This window comes from Poecile atricapillus, chromosome Z, assembly GCF_030490865.1.
Source record: "Poecile atricapillus isolate bPoeAtr1 chromosome Z, bPoeAtr1.hap1, whole genome shotgun sequence".
NCBI lineage: Eukaryota > Metazoa > Chordata > Aves > Passeriformes > Paridae > Poecile > Poecile atricapillus.
In genome coordinates, this window is record NC_081289.1 from 133,360,155 (window position 1) to 133,375,755 (window position 15,601).

General features: G+C 37.6%; 1 protein-coding gene across 1 annotated transcript in view; it reads left to right on the forward strand.

Moving 5' to 3' along the window:
• RICTOR (RPTOR independent companion of MTOR complex 2) overlaps positions 1-15,601 on the forward strand; it is a 76,426-nt gene that overhangs the window by 55,508 nt on the left and 5,317 nt on the right. Inside the window, exons 27-36 of the mRNA XM_058864337.1 lie at positions 1,835-1,922; positions 2,676-2,768; positions 3,598-3,704; positions 4,349-4,578; positions 5,370-6,399; positions 9,878-10,055; positions 11,331-11,415; positions 12,681-12,914; positions 14,015-14,167; positions 14,879-15,002. Of these exons, the coding sequence (XP_058720320.1) occupies positions 1,835-1,922; positions 2,676-2,768; positions 3,598-3,704; positions 4,349-4,578; positions 5,370-6,399; positions 9,878-10,055; positions 11,331-11,415; positions 12,681-12,914; positions 14,015-14,167; positions 14,879-15,002 (2,322 nt within the window). The remainder of the gene's footprint in view (positions 1-1,834; positions 1,923-2,675; positions 2,769-3,597; positions 3,705-4,348; positions 4,579-5,369; positions 6,400-9,877; positions 10,056-11,330; positions 11,416-12,680; positions 12,915-14,014; positions 14,168-14,878; positions 15,003-15,601) is intronic.

Consider the following 15,601-nt stretch of genomic DNA (forward strand, 5'->3'; position numbering starts at 1 on the left):
TAGTCAGTGCGTTCCAGTTTGCAGGAAGCATAAGGGAAGAGCCAGAGAAGTACAGACCTATTAGTCTAACTTCAGTTCCTGGAATAATTATGTGGAATATTATACTGGGTATTGTTGAAATGTATTTGAAGAACAGTGCAGTCATCAGGCACAGTTAGCATGGCTTTACAAAGGGAAAGTTTTCTTTAACTAAGTTGTTAGCCTTCTATGATAAGGTCATCCATCTGTCGGGTGAGGGAAGGTGGTAGATATTGTTTTGCTGAATCTTGGCAAGATTTTTGATGCTGTCCTTCACAGCATCCTTCAGGACAAATTGTCGAGTTGTGGGATGAGCAGGTTCATGTTGTGGTGAGTGAGGCACTGGCTGAGGGACTGAACCCAAAGGGTTGTAGTGAATGGGGCAGCATCTGGCTTGTGACTGGTCACACCAGTGGTGTTCCTCAGGGCTCCATTCCAGGGCCAGTTCTGTTCTGTGTATTTTTCCACCATCGGGATGCAGCAGGTAAATGCACCAGTAGCAAATTTGGTGATGATCCAGACTGGGAGGTGTTGTGGATTCTTTTGAGGGACAAGAGGCTTTTGCAGAGGGATTTAGATAGGTTGGAGCGCTGGGCAGTCTTAAATGGGGTGAAATTTGACAAGTCCAGGTGCTGTGTTCTGCACCTGGGATGGAGCAACACCAGGCCAGGGGTAAAGTGGGAGAGGCGTGGCTGGACAGCTGCAGAGGGAGGTGGGACTGGCTGGTGCTGGGCTCAGTGTGGCTCAGCAGTGCCTGGGCAGCCCCGAGGACAAACCCCATCCCAGAGCACCGAGCACAATCACAAACCCCATCCCAGAGCACGGAGCACAAACCCCATCCCAGAGCACGGAGCACAAACTCCATCCCAGAGCACGGAGCACAAACCCCATCCCAGAGCACGGAGCACAAACCCCATCCCAGAGCACCGAGCACAAACCCCATCCCAGAGCACCAAGCACAAACCCCATCCCAGAGCACGGAGCACAATCACAAACCCCATCCCAGAGCACCGAGCACAAACCCCATCCCAGAGCACCGAGCACAAACCCCATCCCAGAGCACCGAGCACAAACCCCATCCCAGAGCACCGAGCACGGCACACCCGGCCCAGAGAGGGGATGGTCCCACTGGGCTCAGCCTTGGGGCAGCCTCAACCTGGGTCCTGCTGGGCCCTGCAGATGGAGGAGGATGGGAAGGTCCTTCAGTGCGTCCTGAAGAAGGAAACAAAGCTGGAACCTCCTGTGAGGAGCAGCTGAAGTCTTTGGGCTTGTCCACTTTGGAGAAAAGGAGGCTGAGGGGTGACCTCTGTTCACTGTTCTCTGCAGCTTCATGAGGAGGGGAAGGGCACAGGGAGGTGCTGAGCTCTTCTCCCTGGCCTCCAGGGGCAGGATGCATGGGAATAATTCAGAGCTGAAGCAGGGGAGGTTCAGACTGGATACTGGGAGGCATTTCCTTACCAAAAGGTTTGTGGGTGGTCAGATAGAACAGGCGTCCTGGAGACGTGATTGATGCCCCAAATCTGTCAGTGTTCAAGAGGCATTTGGACAGTGTATAATAGCTGCCTTTAACTTTTGGTCAGGCCTGAAGTGGTCTGGCAGTTGGATTAGATGATTGTTGTACATCATCTAATTGAACAGTTTTCATCAGCTATTGAAACAGTTCCTTTCTAAATTCCTCAAAATAACTCTGTTTGAAAAAAATCAAGGGTAAGTCATTGTATTACATTGCAGTGTGATTTATTTTAGAATAAATAAATTGGTATAAATAAATAAATAATGTTGGGAAACCTACTATGTATATTTCTCTTTCTGCCAGATTACAGCGACCACATGTCTACCTGCCAGTTCACCTTTATGGCCAACTGGTGCACCATAAAACAGGCTGCCATTTATTGGAGTCTCAGGTGAGGATAATAATCACTTATAACTTGAAATACTTCAAAGACCACAACATTTTTGAAAAAAACTTTTAAAAGAGATGGCATTTAAATAGGCATTTCAGAAGAAGTTGATTAGGAGTCTTAAGTTTTGAAGGCAGTCTTTGCCATCTAATTTCATGTAAAATTCCTTCCTGACACTGAAATATCACCAAAATTCCTTGCAACATTTTTCTTAAAATGTCTAGCAAAATCTTAGCATGGAAAGCCAATTCATAAATAGAAAAAATTAACTGTTAGTCTCTGTGGATAATATATTGACAGTTATACATGTGGTAAAACTATGCCTATGCTTTTAAGCATACATAAATGGGGAGATGGGGGAATAAAATCTTCCTAATACTTAGAAAATCGAAGAACAAACCCTTAGCCTTAATTGCTTAAATTCACTTTTAATGTGGGTCAGTAAAATGATGTAATGAATTGACAGTTCCCTTTGAAAAGTTTGAGAGAAAATGTATATATTACAGTGTGTTAATTTGACTAATCATCTTTATAACATCTGAAATAACTTCATGCAATTTGTGTTTTTATTATAATTTTCTTTTGCATCATCACTGCTGTTAATTTATGGTTATTATTCCATAATTACCACTGTTCTTCCTGTAGTGTATGATTTAAGTTACTGCTTTAACTTTTACTATAAATGCAAGAGGACCTGTTTGAAGTCTCCTCTTCATTTTCAACTTTCAACTTTTTTCCTCTGTTTTTCTCCTTCAGAGTATTGTTACAGATCTAAGTTACACTGTTCGTTCCCCAATGCTGGATAAGTGGGAAGGAATTAAGCAGCTGAAGGCAGCCCTTTGGGCCTTGGTTAGTAATATATTTACAAAGTTTTGCAGTTGTTTAGTTCTAACTGTTGGTTCTTAAATAACTAACCAAAATTCTACAAAAATAAGAAATCAGGGTTTTTTTCAAAAAATATGTGTTTTTTTCAAGTTGGGATTTTTGTTCTTTAATTATACTTTCAGTTGAAAATGGGTCACTGCAACTGTTTCATTCTGAGGTTTTTAACAGTCGCTTTGTCTTTTTTTTCTTTTTAACAAGAATAACACATTGCCATATAAATACTAGTATGGAACTGATAGTTACAAGTTAAAAGTTGCCATTGTCTGAGTTTAATATGTTTACTGTGGTAGTCCCTAATGTTTCTGCAAGGATGTTGGCTGCCAGTGTTGATCCATGTGGTCATGACATCCTGGTACTTAGGCAAAAGCCTAGCGTTGGTGTGTGTCCAAGCTACACTCTGAAATGTACTTCTTGTCTTCCCCAAAGTTAATTTTCTTACATTTGTCCAAGGTGACAATTACTGGATGATACTGTAGGTATGTAACAAGATGCCTGTCTAAGAGAAATGTAAAATAAATAGATCATACTGCAGGCTATAGTAGAACTTGTAAACGTGAGGAATACATAGTAGTTCTAACTTTGAGTAGCTTTAGTTACTATACACAGTGTGCTGTGTGCTTTTTTGCATTAGCACAGCTAGGAAGTGCCAGAAAGGGTACTCAAAATCTTTTAACTGCTTTGAGAAGATGTGGCTTCAAACTCTACTACCAACAAACAAAATTGTCAAAGCTTTACATTGATAGTGATGGAGATCACATTAAGATTAAAACTTTCTTGTCAAATTTCATTCCAGGGCAATATCGGATCATCAAATTGGGGTCTTAACTTGCTTCAAGAGGAGAATGTAATTCCTGATATAATGGCACTTGCTCAACATTGTGAGGTTCTGTCTGTTAGAGGGTATGTGTATCTGATTTATACATAAAACTTTCAGATGGTAGTTGCAATCAGTTTTCAAATAGCTGTACCTGAATTACATGAATACAGATTTTTACTTTATTGGAAAACAGTTTATTAAAGTCACTGATGATTGAGTATCAATCTTGGTTCTATGCAGCTGCAGAATTGTGTAGGAAGTCTGAGAGGACATGCAGTAAACAAATGAAATCTATGAAAATAGGTAGATACTGCTTTCGTCCTGTTCCATGAAACAAAATCCTTGGTGATAATATCTCTGTGAGAATTTATTATTCCATCTTTTTTATAAAACATCTTTTTAAGATATTTAAAAGCATAAGTAGATGGTATTTTGTCTAATATTGCTACTACATTAATGTTTGGCCTTTTTTTCAAGAGATACTTTTCTACTTTATGTGATCAGGTTCTTGTGCTAATTTTTATTTTTTAATAGTATCTTGTTCTCAGATATATTAATGAATTTCTTTAACTTACATTGGTTTTCAAAAAAAAAAATAACAGTATACTATTTGCCAGTTTTGTGAAGTTTCTCCTGAATTTATTTGAAACTGTTTCCTTTCAAATGTGAAGTAAGTTGGGTTAAAGTAGGTGCTATTATTGTTGCTCTTTTTTTTCATTAAATACAGAACCTGTGTCTACGTGCTTGGTCTAATAGCCAAAACTAAACAAGGATGTGACATTCTGAAGCATCACAACTGGGATGCAGTAAGACACAGTCGTAGACAGCCTTGGCCAGTGGTCCCTGATGACATGGAGCAGCTCTGCAATGAACTTTCTTCTATACCCAGCACTCTTAGCTTGAATTCTGAGTCTACCAGTTCTAGGCACAACAGTGAAAGTGAATCTGCTCCGTCAAGTAAGTAACCAGAACACCAAAACAAGCAAACAGGAGGAAAATGAACAAGCAAACAAAAAATAAACCTGCCAAGTGCCCAACCTACCACAAAAAGTGTTTTGGTGTTCTTACCAACCTTTTTTGGCAGACCAATGGTGTCAAGATGATCTTGCAATAAAACAGTACAAGCAGTAGGACAGTTATGTCCGTTCAGAGAGATGCAGACAAGTCAGAGGGAGCAAAACAGTGTCTTAGCTTTGCATTTGATGTAGAAGAATAGTTTTCATATTTTCATATGAGGGTACGGTACTAATTTTTATATTGAGTTACGGCAGTTTGCTGTAACATGCAAACCACCATGCTTTGATATTAAGTTACAATCCATAAAGGAATATTCTAGCAAATAAGTATGTTCCCTGGGTGTACACACGCAGACAAAATTTTGCTCTATTTAAATAGTGTATTTACCTAATGCACCATATTTTTTCTATGGATATTTGGAATTTAAATTAAGAAATATACTACATTTAGATATCATTAAAGGGGATCTTAGGTTATAATCATAGTAACTAGATGTTAGCACTGAAACATTATAGTGTAGCTTTTATTTTGAAGCAGTGAGATCTTCAGCTCAGTTACTCCTCAAGGTAGCTAATTTGCACCAAGTTCTGCAGAAAAAAAAAGAATTCAAGTTTCAGTAAATTTCATAGGCACACACTTGGACTTCTATAGAACAGCTTCCTATTTTGCAACATAGTTTGTAGACTTGAAGAAATGCCTATTTGGTGTGACAAAGTCTCATATAATTTCAGGTATGTTCATCATGGAAGACGACCGTTTTGGTAGTACTTCGACCAGTACTTTCTTCCTAGATATTACTGAAGATGCAGAACAAATATTTTATGACAGACCTGGACCTTCAAAGGACAAAGACCGTAGTCCTTTTCCTTTTTTTTCATCTAGTAGACTTGTAAAAAATCGCATTCTAAACTCTCTTACTCTACCTAATAAAAAACACAGAAGTAGCAGTGATCCAAAAGGAGGAAAGCTGGCATCATCTGACAGTAAATCGGGCCTGAGGCGAAATCGTACAGTAACAGAACCTAGTGGTAGCATAGACTTTCCTGCTGGGGAGGAATTGAACCCTGTTTTCAGAGTTCCAAAAATCCAGACTTTACGATTAGAAACTTCTTTTGTTGGAAGTAAGCATGTGGAAGATACTGATTGTACTCAGAGTATTGGAGAAAATGATCTGAAGCTGCCAAAAGGTCTTGGAAATGAAATTCATCGGGAAAACACAAGCAAAGAAAGGCTAATAGGAGATGGTACTACACAAACGCATTTCAAGAGTCGTAGCTTAAGTTTTAACACAGATACCACAACAAGTGGCATAAGTTCAATGAGCTCTAGTCCTTCAAGGGAGACTGTAGGTGTGGACAGTACAAATGTAGATACTGACTGTGGAAGTTTGAGTACTGTCGTAAGCACAAAAACAGTTAAACCAAGTCACTGTTCAACACCACAGTCTAACCACCTGCCTCTCTCAAAATCCAACTCTGTATCCCTGGTTCCACCAGGCTCTTCTCATACCCTACCTAGAAGAGCCCAATCTCTTAAAGCTCCTTCTCTTGCTACAATAAAAAGTCTTGCTGACTATAACTTCAGCTACACAAGTTCTCGAGATGCATTTGGCTATGCTACACTAAAGCGCCTGCAGCAGCAGAGGATGCATCCCTCACTGTCTCACTCAGAAGCTCTGGCATCTCCAGCAAAGGACGTGCTGTTTACTGACACTATCACCATGAAGTCTGGCAGCCTGGATTCTCGACTAACACCAAGCCGGTAAGAAATTACTATGTGCTTATTTCTTACTTCGGTGCTGTAAGAAAACTTAAACATCTTCCTGATATTTTTTTCTGATCCGCACCTAAAAGGGATAGTTGTTGCAAGATGATTCATAACTTCACTGAAAGCAGTACTGGTATGAAGTGAATAACAGAAAGATAATTCTCAACTTTGTAAGTGCTGTCAGAGAAGCTCAGCTTTCATAGCTGTGCTCAACCCTTTATAATGCTGATGGTAACAAAAGAAAAAGCTTCTTTTTATCACATTTACTTCCTGTTTTAACTTCTATAATATAAAAAATGCAGTTGCACTGCTAACATTATTAAAGTTCCAAACACTGAATTGCCCATGAAGTCAGAGCTGTATTTCAGAAGAGAATTTTCTCCATGTCACTTGGGGAGGTTTTAGGACAGGGCCTTCTGCCAATATGCTATATTTGTGTTCACTGTGCCACTGAGGCCAGCGATGAGATACTGGTACCACTGATAGGAATGTCAGTTTGGCTTCTGAGCTACAGCAGATGAAAGATTTTACTCATAGCATTTATTTTTAGATGGCAGTGTCACCTCTTTATTTTTGAGCAATATTAGATGTTCTGAAGACTAATTAGATAGTTACGTAAGACGTCTAGCTCTTGACATTGACATTGTTCCCAGCTGCAACAGTCACTGTTTAATAACCTTCCCTTAAAAGCTCTTGTATTAGATTTTGCCTTCACATCATCTTTTAGCTAGTGCATTGGATTTTCACATTGCTGTTGAAATGGAAAAGGCACTTTTTATCTCTGTTCTTACCTTACCATCTCTTGAATGAGAAGGGGGAGATGCTACCAGTACCTGAGTCATCTGCCTACTGCAGAAAAAGCAAGTGCTCAGTCCTTGAGCTGCCCTCCTCATACCCAGTTGAGTGTGTTTGTCCTGATTGAAAGAAACATCCGTTTGTTGGTATTTTCACATCATTCTGGGCAGATGCCTTGAAAGATGCCTTTGTTCTAGAGCTAGACTGAATATGTCGGTTAGATTAAGGATGATTTAGTAGTTTGCCCATGCTATCCTGGAAATTGGAAGTGCCATTCATGTCACTGCTCTGTGCTAGTGCAGGAACAAACGTCATTTCAGTGGTAGTACAGGTTCTGTAATGGCTGTAAGTAATTTTTTACCATTCCTTGCAGTCATGCCCTTAATGCGCAGAGCAGCCTTGCTGCAGTGGACTTTGATCCTGCACGCAATGTCATACTGACTATTCCTGGTGCTTAGCTGTTCAAGTTCTCTTGTGTCAGTGGATAGAGTCAAGGATTTGAGCTGACCTGCTTAACACTGAACTGAAATGTCTGGAGTGCTTGTATCTTTGAGAAGGTTAAATAATTGCAGACATACATACTCAAAGATAAATTCAGATTGTGTTAGTTGCTAATTTAATTGATTGGATTGACTGCAATGTAACTAGTACATGTGTTCTTGCTGGTTATGCTGTGTCCCCACTGAAAAATTATGGTACTTAAAATTTCAGATTGTATTTACTAATAAATTCATAGTACATTTACTGGTCCAGCTAAAACTGTGCTTAGCTGCTTTTTAAAAAATAAACTAGAAATAAAGCTTCTCTCCTTTTTGACCCAAGTAAATTCTTCTGACAGTCTTCAGAAATCTTATTGATGGTTTATTGATGACAGATTCATGTGTTAGTAGCAACTAAGTCATAGAGTTACTTTTGCAATGTTTTAGTTGTTCTTTTTATTCAGAAGGTTAAAAAAACTTTTTTCTTTGCACAGATTTTGTGAGAATAAATTTGTCACCCTTGTCTTTAAAGACCAACCAGAAATACTGATGTGCATATCTTGGATCCTGATGGATCCATGGTGGCTCTCACCTTATCGCCTGCAGACATTCTTAATGATAAACACTTGGTGGTGTTTATCATTACTAATGCTGTATCTGTTAGCTTTTCTAGGAAAAGCAGGGACAAATGTTTGGGATTAATACTTCTACCTACAATTTATATTGAGGGCAATTGTAGAATGTTTTATTACTAAATATTTAATGCACTTGGTAACTTCTTGAGTTTAATGATTACACAATTTCTTAGGCTGGAAAAGACCCTTAAGATTGAGTCCAGCTATTAACACAACATGCTCAAGTCCTCCACTATACCATGTCCTTAAGTGTGATATTTGTACATCTTATAAATGTCTTCAGTGATGGTGACTCAACTACTTCCCTGGGCAGACTGTCCCAATGCTTGACAACCCTTTCAGTGAAGAAGTTTTTCTTCATATCCAATCTAAACCTTCTCTGGTACAACTTGAGGTCTTTCACCTCTTTTTTTGAAGTATGGCTTGACTTCTGTTGTGAGTCCACTGCTACTGTTGCTAGCATTGGTCAGAATTACCAACAAGAAAACTGTTGTTATCTTCTCAGTTGTATTTTGTGCATTTCCATTGCATAATATTTTCTTGAACCTTCCATGGTCAAACTTTGATAATTTAATTTTATTTCAATATAAATCCCATCTGTAGGGATAAGAGGACATTTTATTGCCCATCTAAAATAAGAAATTCATAGAAAACTTCTTCCAAGGCAAAATGTCAAAAAATAAAATGTTCACTTTACTCTCCATTGTGTCATAATTTACAATAAAAAATTCACTGTTCCTGAGATGTGTCTTTTTATTAGGAAGCTTTAATCCAGTGCATATAGGCCTACATCTACAGTCTACATAGATTGATTATCAGAAAACATGTTTAGGATTTTTTGTTTGATAAGAAGTAAAATAACAGATGGCCCAGTGTGAAATTTCCATCATCAGGTGTCGAGTCAGCACTGAGGACTTGTTTTCCAGCTTCCTCTCTCCTGTCTTACTTTTCCATCCTATTTCTTTCTTTGTTCTTCAAGCAGTTTGTCACAGTCAGTTCTGCTTACTGAGCAGCAGGTTTAAGTTTGTTCTTCATGCAGTCGTGTTGAGCAAGTACTTCCTCCATGCTTGGGTGACCTCCTGGGTGGCTCCTTTGGAATATGAGACAAAGAATGTTCTTGTGTGTATCGCTGGTAGGCTCAAGGTGTCCCTTTGCAGGGATGTGCCTGCTCAGCCCAGAGCTTGTGAATATCCAGGAAATACACATTCAGTGTATTTCAAAATTAGGAAGGAGTTTAGAAGCCCAAATCTTTACTGTCTGTGTCTGGGCTGTAAATATTCAAAGCTTAGAATGCTGAAGAAAATGCATGGTTTTGCAGGATGGGCAGGATTTCCTCTACCAAGAATTATAAAGAAGAAATTTTTACTCCATGAACTCCTAAACCATGCAAAACAATATGAGGCAGTAAAAGCACTGAGCCTATAGCTATGAGTTGTTGTAACAAGCTCGGAGATCTGCAGTGGGAAGATGAAGATTGTGTTTGTGTCAGCAGTCCTTCTTACTTTTAATGTGCCAGAATGAGAGAGTAACTGCAATTGTGATTTATTGGTTTCAATGTTACAGGTTCATGAAAGCTTTAAGTTACGCTTCGTTAGATAAAGAAGATTTATTAAGTCCTATTAACCAAAACACACTTCAGCGTTCCTCCTCTGTTCGCTCCATGGTTTCTAACGCTACTTATGGTAGCTCTGATGATTACATTGGCCTTGCTCTCCCGGTGGATATCAACGAAATATTTCAGGTGTGTATGTGTTAACTGATTTGGTTCATTTTCATGCTGAAAAGCAGTCAGCTGTAGTATTTTCATGAGAATAAATTAGATCTAGAGAAATGAGGAAAAATTATGTACTTTAAATAAATGCATTTTGGAGAACTAGAGTTTCCTTTCTAACTGTTCTTCTAACCTTGTTAACACAAGATCACTAGGCTGGTTTGTGTTAAAGGCAAATAATGGCAAAAACTGTGTCAGAGGAGTGTTAAGCAGTGGTGACAAATTTGCTGCCATAAGATTTTTAGTTGACATCTGGCTGTTATGTTAAGATTGGCATAGTCTGTGCACATTCGCTAATTCTGCTTTAGCTAACCAATAATTGACATGTTCATCAGTCACCTTTAAATTGCGTGCATAATCACACAGTTAACTCTGTGCTACCATGATCTGTATTAAATAATAGATTATTTTTATATATATCCTTATGGAATTAAATTATGTTGTCTTAGTGTTGAAGATACATATATTTAAGTTAGATCAGATTACTTTCAGTGCCTCAGCAAATCCCTTCATCTTTCTACTTGGTAGAAACACATTTTTGTTTAATAAACTGCTGTATCATAGGGTTTCATATTCTGTTACTTACTTATCAAAACCAGGGTGTAGTCTATGTCAAAGTAGACTTCTTCATCTTTATGTTCCTTAGTCTTTGCATTTCAAATCTAAATAAATTATTTCTTACTTATTTCTTACTAATGTCAAAAAATTGCTAAACACAGAGGAAAATCATGTTGAATTTGCTTCTGTTTTTCCATTGTGACATGAGTACTTTTTCTTTCTCCTTCACAGTCTTTTTGGCATATTTGTTACGTCATTTAGTCTCTCTCGGATATTTTTGCAGTTGAGACGTGCCTCAGCTTTACGTCCTTACAGGCAGCATTTTAGATGTCCTGGTTGCTTTTGTACTACATTCCCAAGATCTCCAGTGCTGTAGCATGATCATGGACAGATTATGAATGGCCACTGTGGGTCACTGGTTTCCTTACAGCCTGTCACCACCATTTTAACATTTGCTAACTTTTCATGAACCTTTGTTAATAAATGTTCGTTCACAAATGTATATTTTTCACATTTGTCTTTTCTTTAATACACAGGAGTTCCTGCTTAATTTCTTCCTCTCATGATATATTTTTCCTGAAGTAAAAGATAGGCAACACTTAATTTCCTCATATCGAAAAATCTATTTTTTTTTCTTGTGTTTGATTGTCACCTCCGTTAATTTGCATTTTTGCTTGGGTATTCCAGGTAAAGGAAACTCCATATTTCCAGAAGAAAACTACACCTCCATTTGATGAACATGGATCTAGGGTCTTTACATCTGATACAGGAGGTACTGGTTTTATTCCTCTCATGTAGCTTTCTGTTTATTTGTATATTGGGTGGGTTGTTGTTTTTTTTTGTTAATTCTTCTTTACAGAAAACATCATTTTTTTAGCTGTTAAGCTTTGAGGACTGTATTCTGGCATCAGGAAAGTAGGGCGTTAATTCCCTGTTTTATTTAGTTTGAGCTAATGCGTTGCTTCAAAGTTTGGTCCTGCTCTAAAAGGTGAAGGAGGAAAGCCTGCATATCGCTGATAACGTGAGCTAATACTTCTCCAAGTCTGGTAGTGATGCTGTATTACAGGAAGTAACGAAATTTAAGTTTAGAAAAATATGAATCCCACATATTGAACTATTTCCCTTTGATTACATGTTCATTTATAGGAACTTACTATGTTGTTAGATGTGTAATTCAGAAAGTAAATTGTCTTTCTGTGATTCATCCATGACAATTGATCAGTGAAGGTGATGGTACAAGAGAATTTCAAGTCCTCTCATGGCTGGCTTGCTCTGGAATGTACCTCCTATTTACTCCAGAGAAGTAAGAGGTCTGTAGGGTCTTAGTATGTGTCTTTTCAACTGAAAAAAAGAAGGCTTGACACTGTTTTTTTAAATTGTTTATTAGGATAGCTGTTTTGGGTTTTTTCCCATTTTATATTAATATTGTACACAAAGATGATTTTGCTGGAAGTGTGTTTCTGTAGTTTTCAAAGTTTCAGTGTAAAGCAACTCTTGTTCAAAATTGTATTTGTTTGTTTTTTTCACCCAGGGAAGAGCATGTCACTAAAGTGTCTTCTGCTTGTTTCTGCATTTCTGAGTCTAGTTTCTTCCTGTCACGGCCACCAAGTTACAGTTCTTTAAACTGTGTTTATTTTTGTTTGGGCATGTGTAATTTCAACATCTGGTATATTGTTGTATTAATCTCGTTTGACACTATGAAAAATGGTAATGTATTGGTGTTATGTGGGTATTAGTAATGTTGACACCATGTCAGGATTTACCACTTACCTTCTTACAGTGTGTGTACTTAGAGGCTGAATTCTGTCCTTTGAAATGTTTTGTTATGCATAATAAGTTGGGACTAAAACTTTGTCTCTTTCTCAAATGCTAACTATCTTGAGAGTTTAGCCACTCAGAAAAAAAGCCAACTCTATAGTTCTTCACATGCACTCCGTCCCCAACTTTAAAAGGCTTGAAAGTGGAAATTAGTTGAAAGAGTTAGTGTTGGTTACTTGGTTTTGTTGGGGTTTTTTGATAACTGAATCTTATCTACAGGTCTTCCATCAGGTTCGAGTGATGTTGTCAAAAGCCCTTTTCAGATGCTCCGCCAGCAGATCAGTCTCACAGAAATCATGAATACCAGCCGTTCAGATGCCTGTCAGTTCTTAGAAGGTACAGAGGACACAGGGCTCCAGGAGCACACAGATGAGAACTGTCTTTACTGTGTCTGCATTCAGATTCTGGGTTATCAGCCTAACACCAAAGTGAGCTCTTCCTATAATCGTACAGGTTAGTGTTCCTTGTGGAGAAGTGTGATAAAAAAACTGAGTGAACATACGGGCTTTTGTTCATCTTTAAATAATCTGGAAGGGTTTTTGTTTAACTGGCTATTGACCTTAAAATTATTTCTCTAATAAGCTCATTGTGCAACCAGTGGTATTGGTATGGTCATTTCCAGCTTTCCACTTTTTAGTGTTAGTAGGAGTAGGTGCCTGCATGTTTCTTTTACTGTTCTTAAGAGCATGTGAAAATTAAAGGTTTGAAACCTTATTTAATACTTAAAATGCATGTCCTGAAAACTGACACTTACTGTTCAGCTAATGAGTAGTCTGACATCAAATCAAGTCTGTGCCATAAAACACAACAAAGAAGATCTGTGGAGCCTGTTGAAGCTGAGCTGTAATTTCTGGGATTTAGTCATCTTCTCTAATATTTTGAGATTCAGATGAGATTCAGAGTTATTTTTTCTGACCTTCTCTGCAGAGCTTACAGTTGCATGTCTTTTGTCTACTCCTGTGATAATCCAGTATTGAATGCTTAGTAAGAATTCTCACTGTTTGACAACACTGTTAGACATTTATTAGTAGCAATGTTGGCAAAGGGGGTGATGCACAAATATGACGAATGACTCAGAGTGCTGAGCTCTGGAGCTTGAGTTCAGTAGCAAGAAGGGGTGACAAATGAAATCCCAGCTATGGTTACAGGTGCAGCAGAACCTGGATCTTGCCAGAGCCCTTCCTGCAAGCAGCTATGACAGTTGTGTGAACAAAAAGATGTCTGCACATGCAAGAGCATCTCTATTGTGTTACAGAAAACAGAGCATGGATATATCAGTAACATTACTATTTGTGATGGCTTTTTAGGCTTCCATCAATGTCTGGAAAAGACTCCACTCTCATGTGTTTTAAGATTTATTTTTTTTTTTAAATCAATTTTGGAAGAGTTTGAGTATGATTTGTCCAGAATCCACCATCTAGTTGTGAGCTGATTTTATGCCTAATACTTAGTGCATCAGTGTTATGCATGCTGGCCAGTGTTGAAAAATAATGAAAGCATGTGAATTGAGGAAAAGTGTGAATAATAAAGGTACAACATCTTGTTTATGTCAGATTTTTCAGACATTCCGTATACTGACTGGTGTGGGCAGACCATTCACAATCACTTAGATGTGCATTCCTCCAAATTTTCTGGAATTTCAGGCTGTAGTGATGCAGTATCCCATGGTTCAGCCAGCAGCACCAAGAGTACAGAGCTTGTATTAGGTAAGTTTAAAAGGATTGCAATTATTAGAGACTGTCACTAATAAAGTATATTTTAGGCAGTATGAAAAAATTATATTTCACTTATGTACACTGCAAAAAATTAACGTTCTTTATTAGACAAAAAACAAACAGAAATGTAAATAAAAACGTCATCTATCTCCAGGTGGGAGAATACTGTTCTAAACTCTTCTCCCTCTGTTATACAGCATTTTTGCAGATTATTCAATACTTGACATTACAAGCAAATAGATTGCCTTTTTTTTCTACAGATGTTAATTTATAAAGAAGTCTAAGAATTACTAAATTACTGTAAAGAGAGACTTCTTTTATATACTTACATACTGTATTTCGAATTTCAATGGTTTTTATGAAGTAAAAAACTTTAAATTCTCCATTATCTGATAGAAGCTCATTCAGTTTGCAACACGATTTAGTGGTAACAATACTACTGTAACTTTATATTGCAGGTTTTTCTTTTAAATGGTAGAAATGGTAGAAATATTTTTGAATATTCTTGAAAAGGTAAACTCTTTAAATGCCTGAAAATAGTGGTGTTCTAATTTCAGTAGAAATACTTTCAAAAGCTCAGAATACACATATAAATATGTATGTTTGTGTGTGTATGGAATGCATAAACAGACTTATGGTATAAGATTAGCTCATACAAAGACAATTCTGTTTAAATTCACACTGTTTTATTTGTTTTTCCAGGAGTAAAGTCAATCCCAGATGACACACCAGTGTGCAGGATACTTCTGCGGAAAGAGGTCTTACGTTTAGTTATCAATTTGAGCAGTTCAGTAGGAACTAAGGGCCACGAAACTGGACTTCTGACGTAAGTTCAGTGCATTACAGAAACTTTAGTATCATAAGTATTCTCTTAAGGTCTCAGGACAGTGAATAATCTCACTTCTCAAAAGTTGTCAGGCAGATATGATTGAATGTAATGTAGAAGCTAAACAAATAACCTTAACATTTTTGCTCTGTGTTTAGTATTTTACTCTTAACCAAACTTCTTTAAATCACTAATTCACCTATAATTTGTAGTGTGTATGTAGTATGTAGTGTAGCGTGTATCTTTAAAAAGAAACTATTTTTTTTTTATTTTTGCTGAATAATACATAAGTACAATAATTTGTACTTGAGAAACCCAGCTCTACTTTAAGCAAGAGTACAACTCCTGAAAGTGATTTATTCAAAAAATATATTTAAATATAGGAATATAAATCCAGGGACTAAATGTTATAATCTGTAGGTTTCTGGGCTTGTGACTTTGGAAACCAACAACTGCTGAAAGAAAGCGCAGAAATGTGTGGTTTAGTTTTAAAAATGCTTACAAGTTTAAAAGATGAGTTTAATATTTTTTCCATATTTTTATGACTGCTGAACATGTGGATGCCAATTATTCAATACACTGTTCTCTTTCTGTTATTT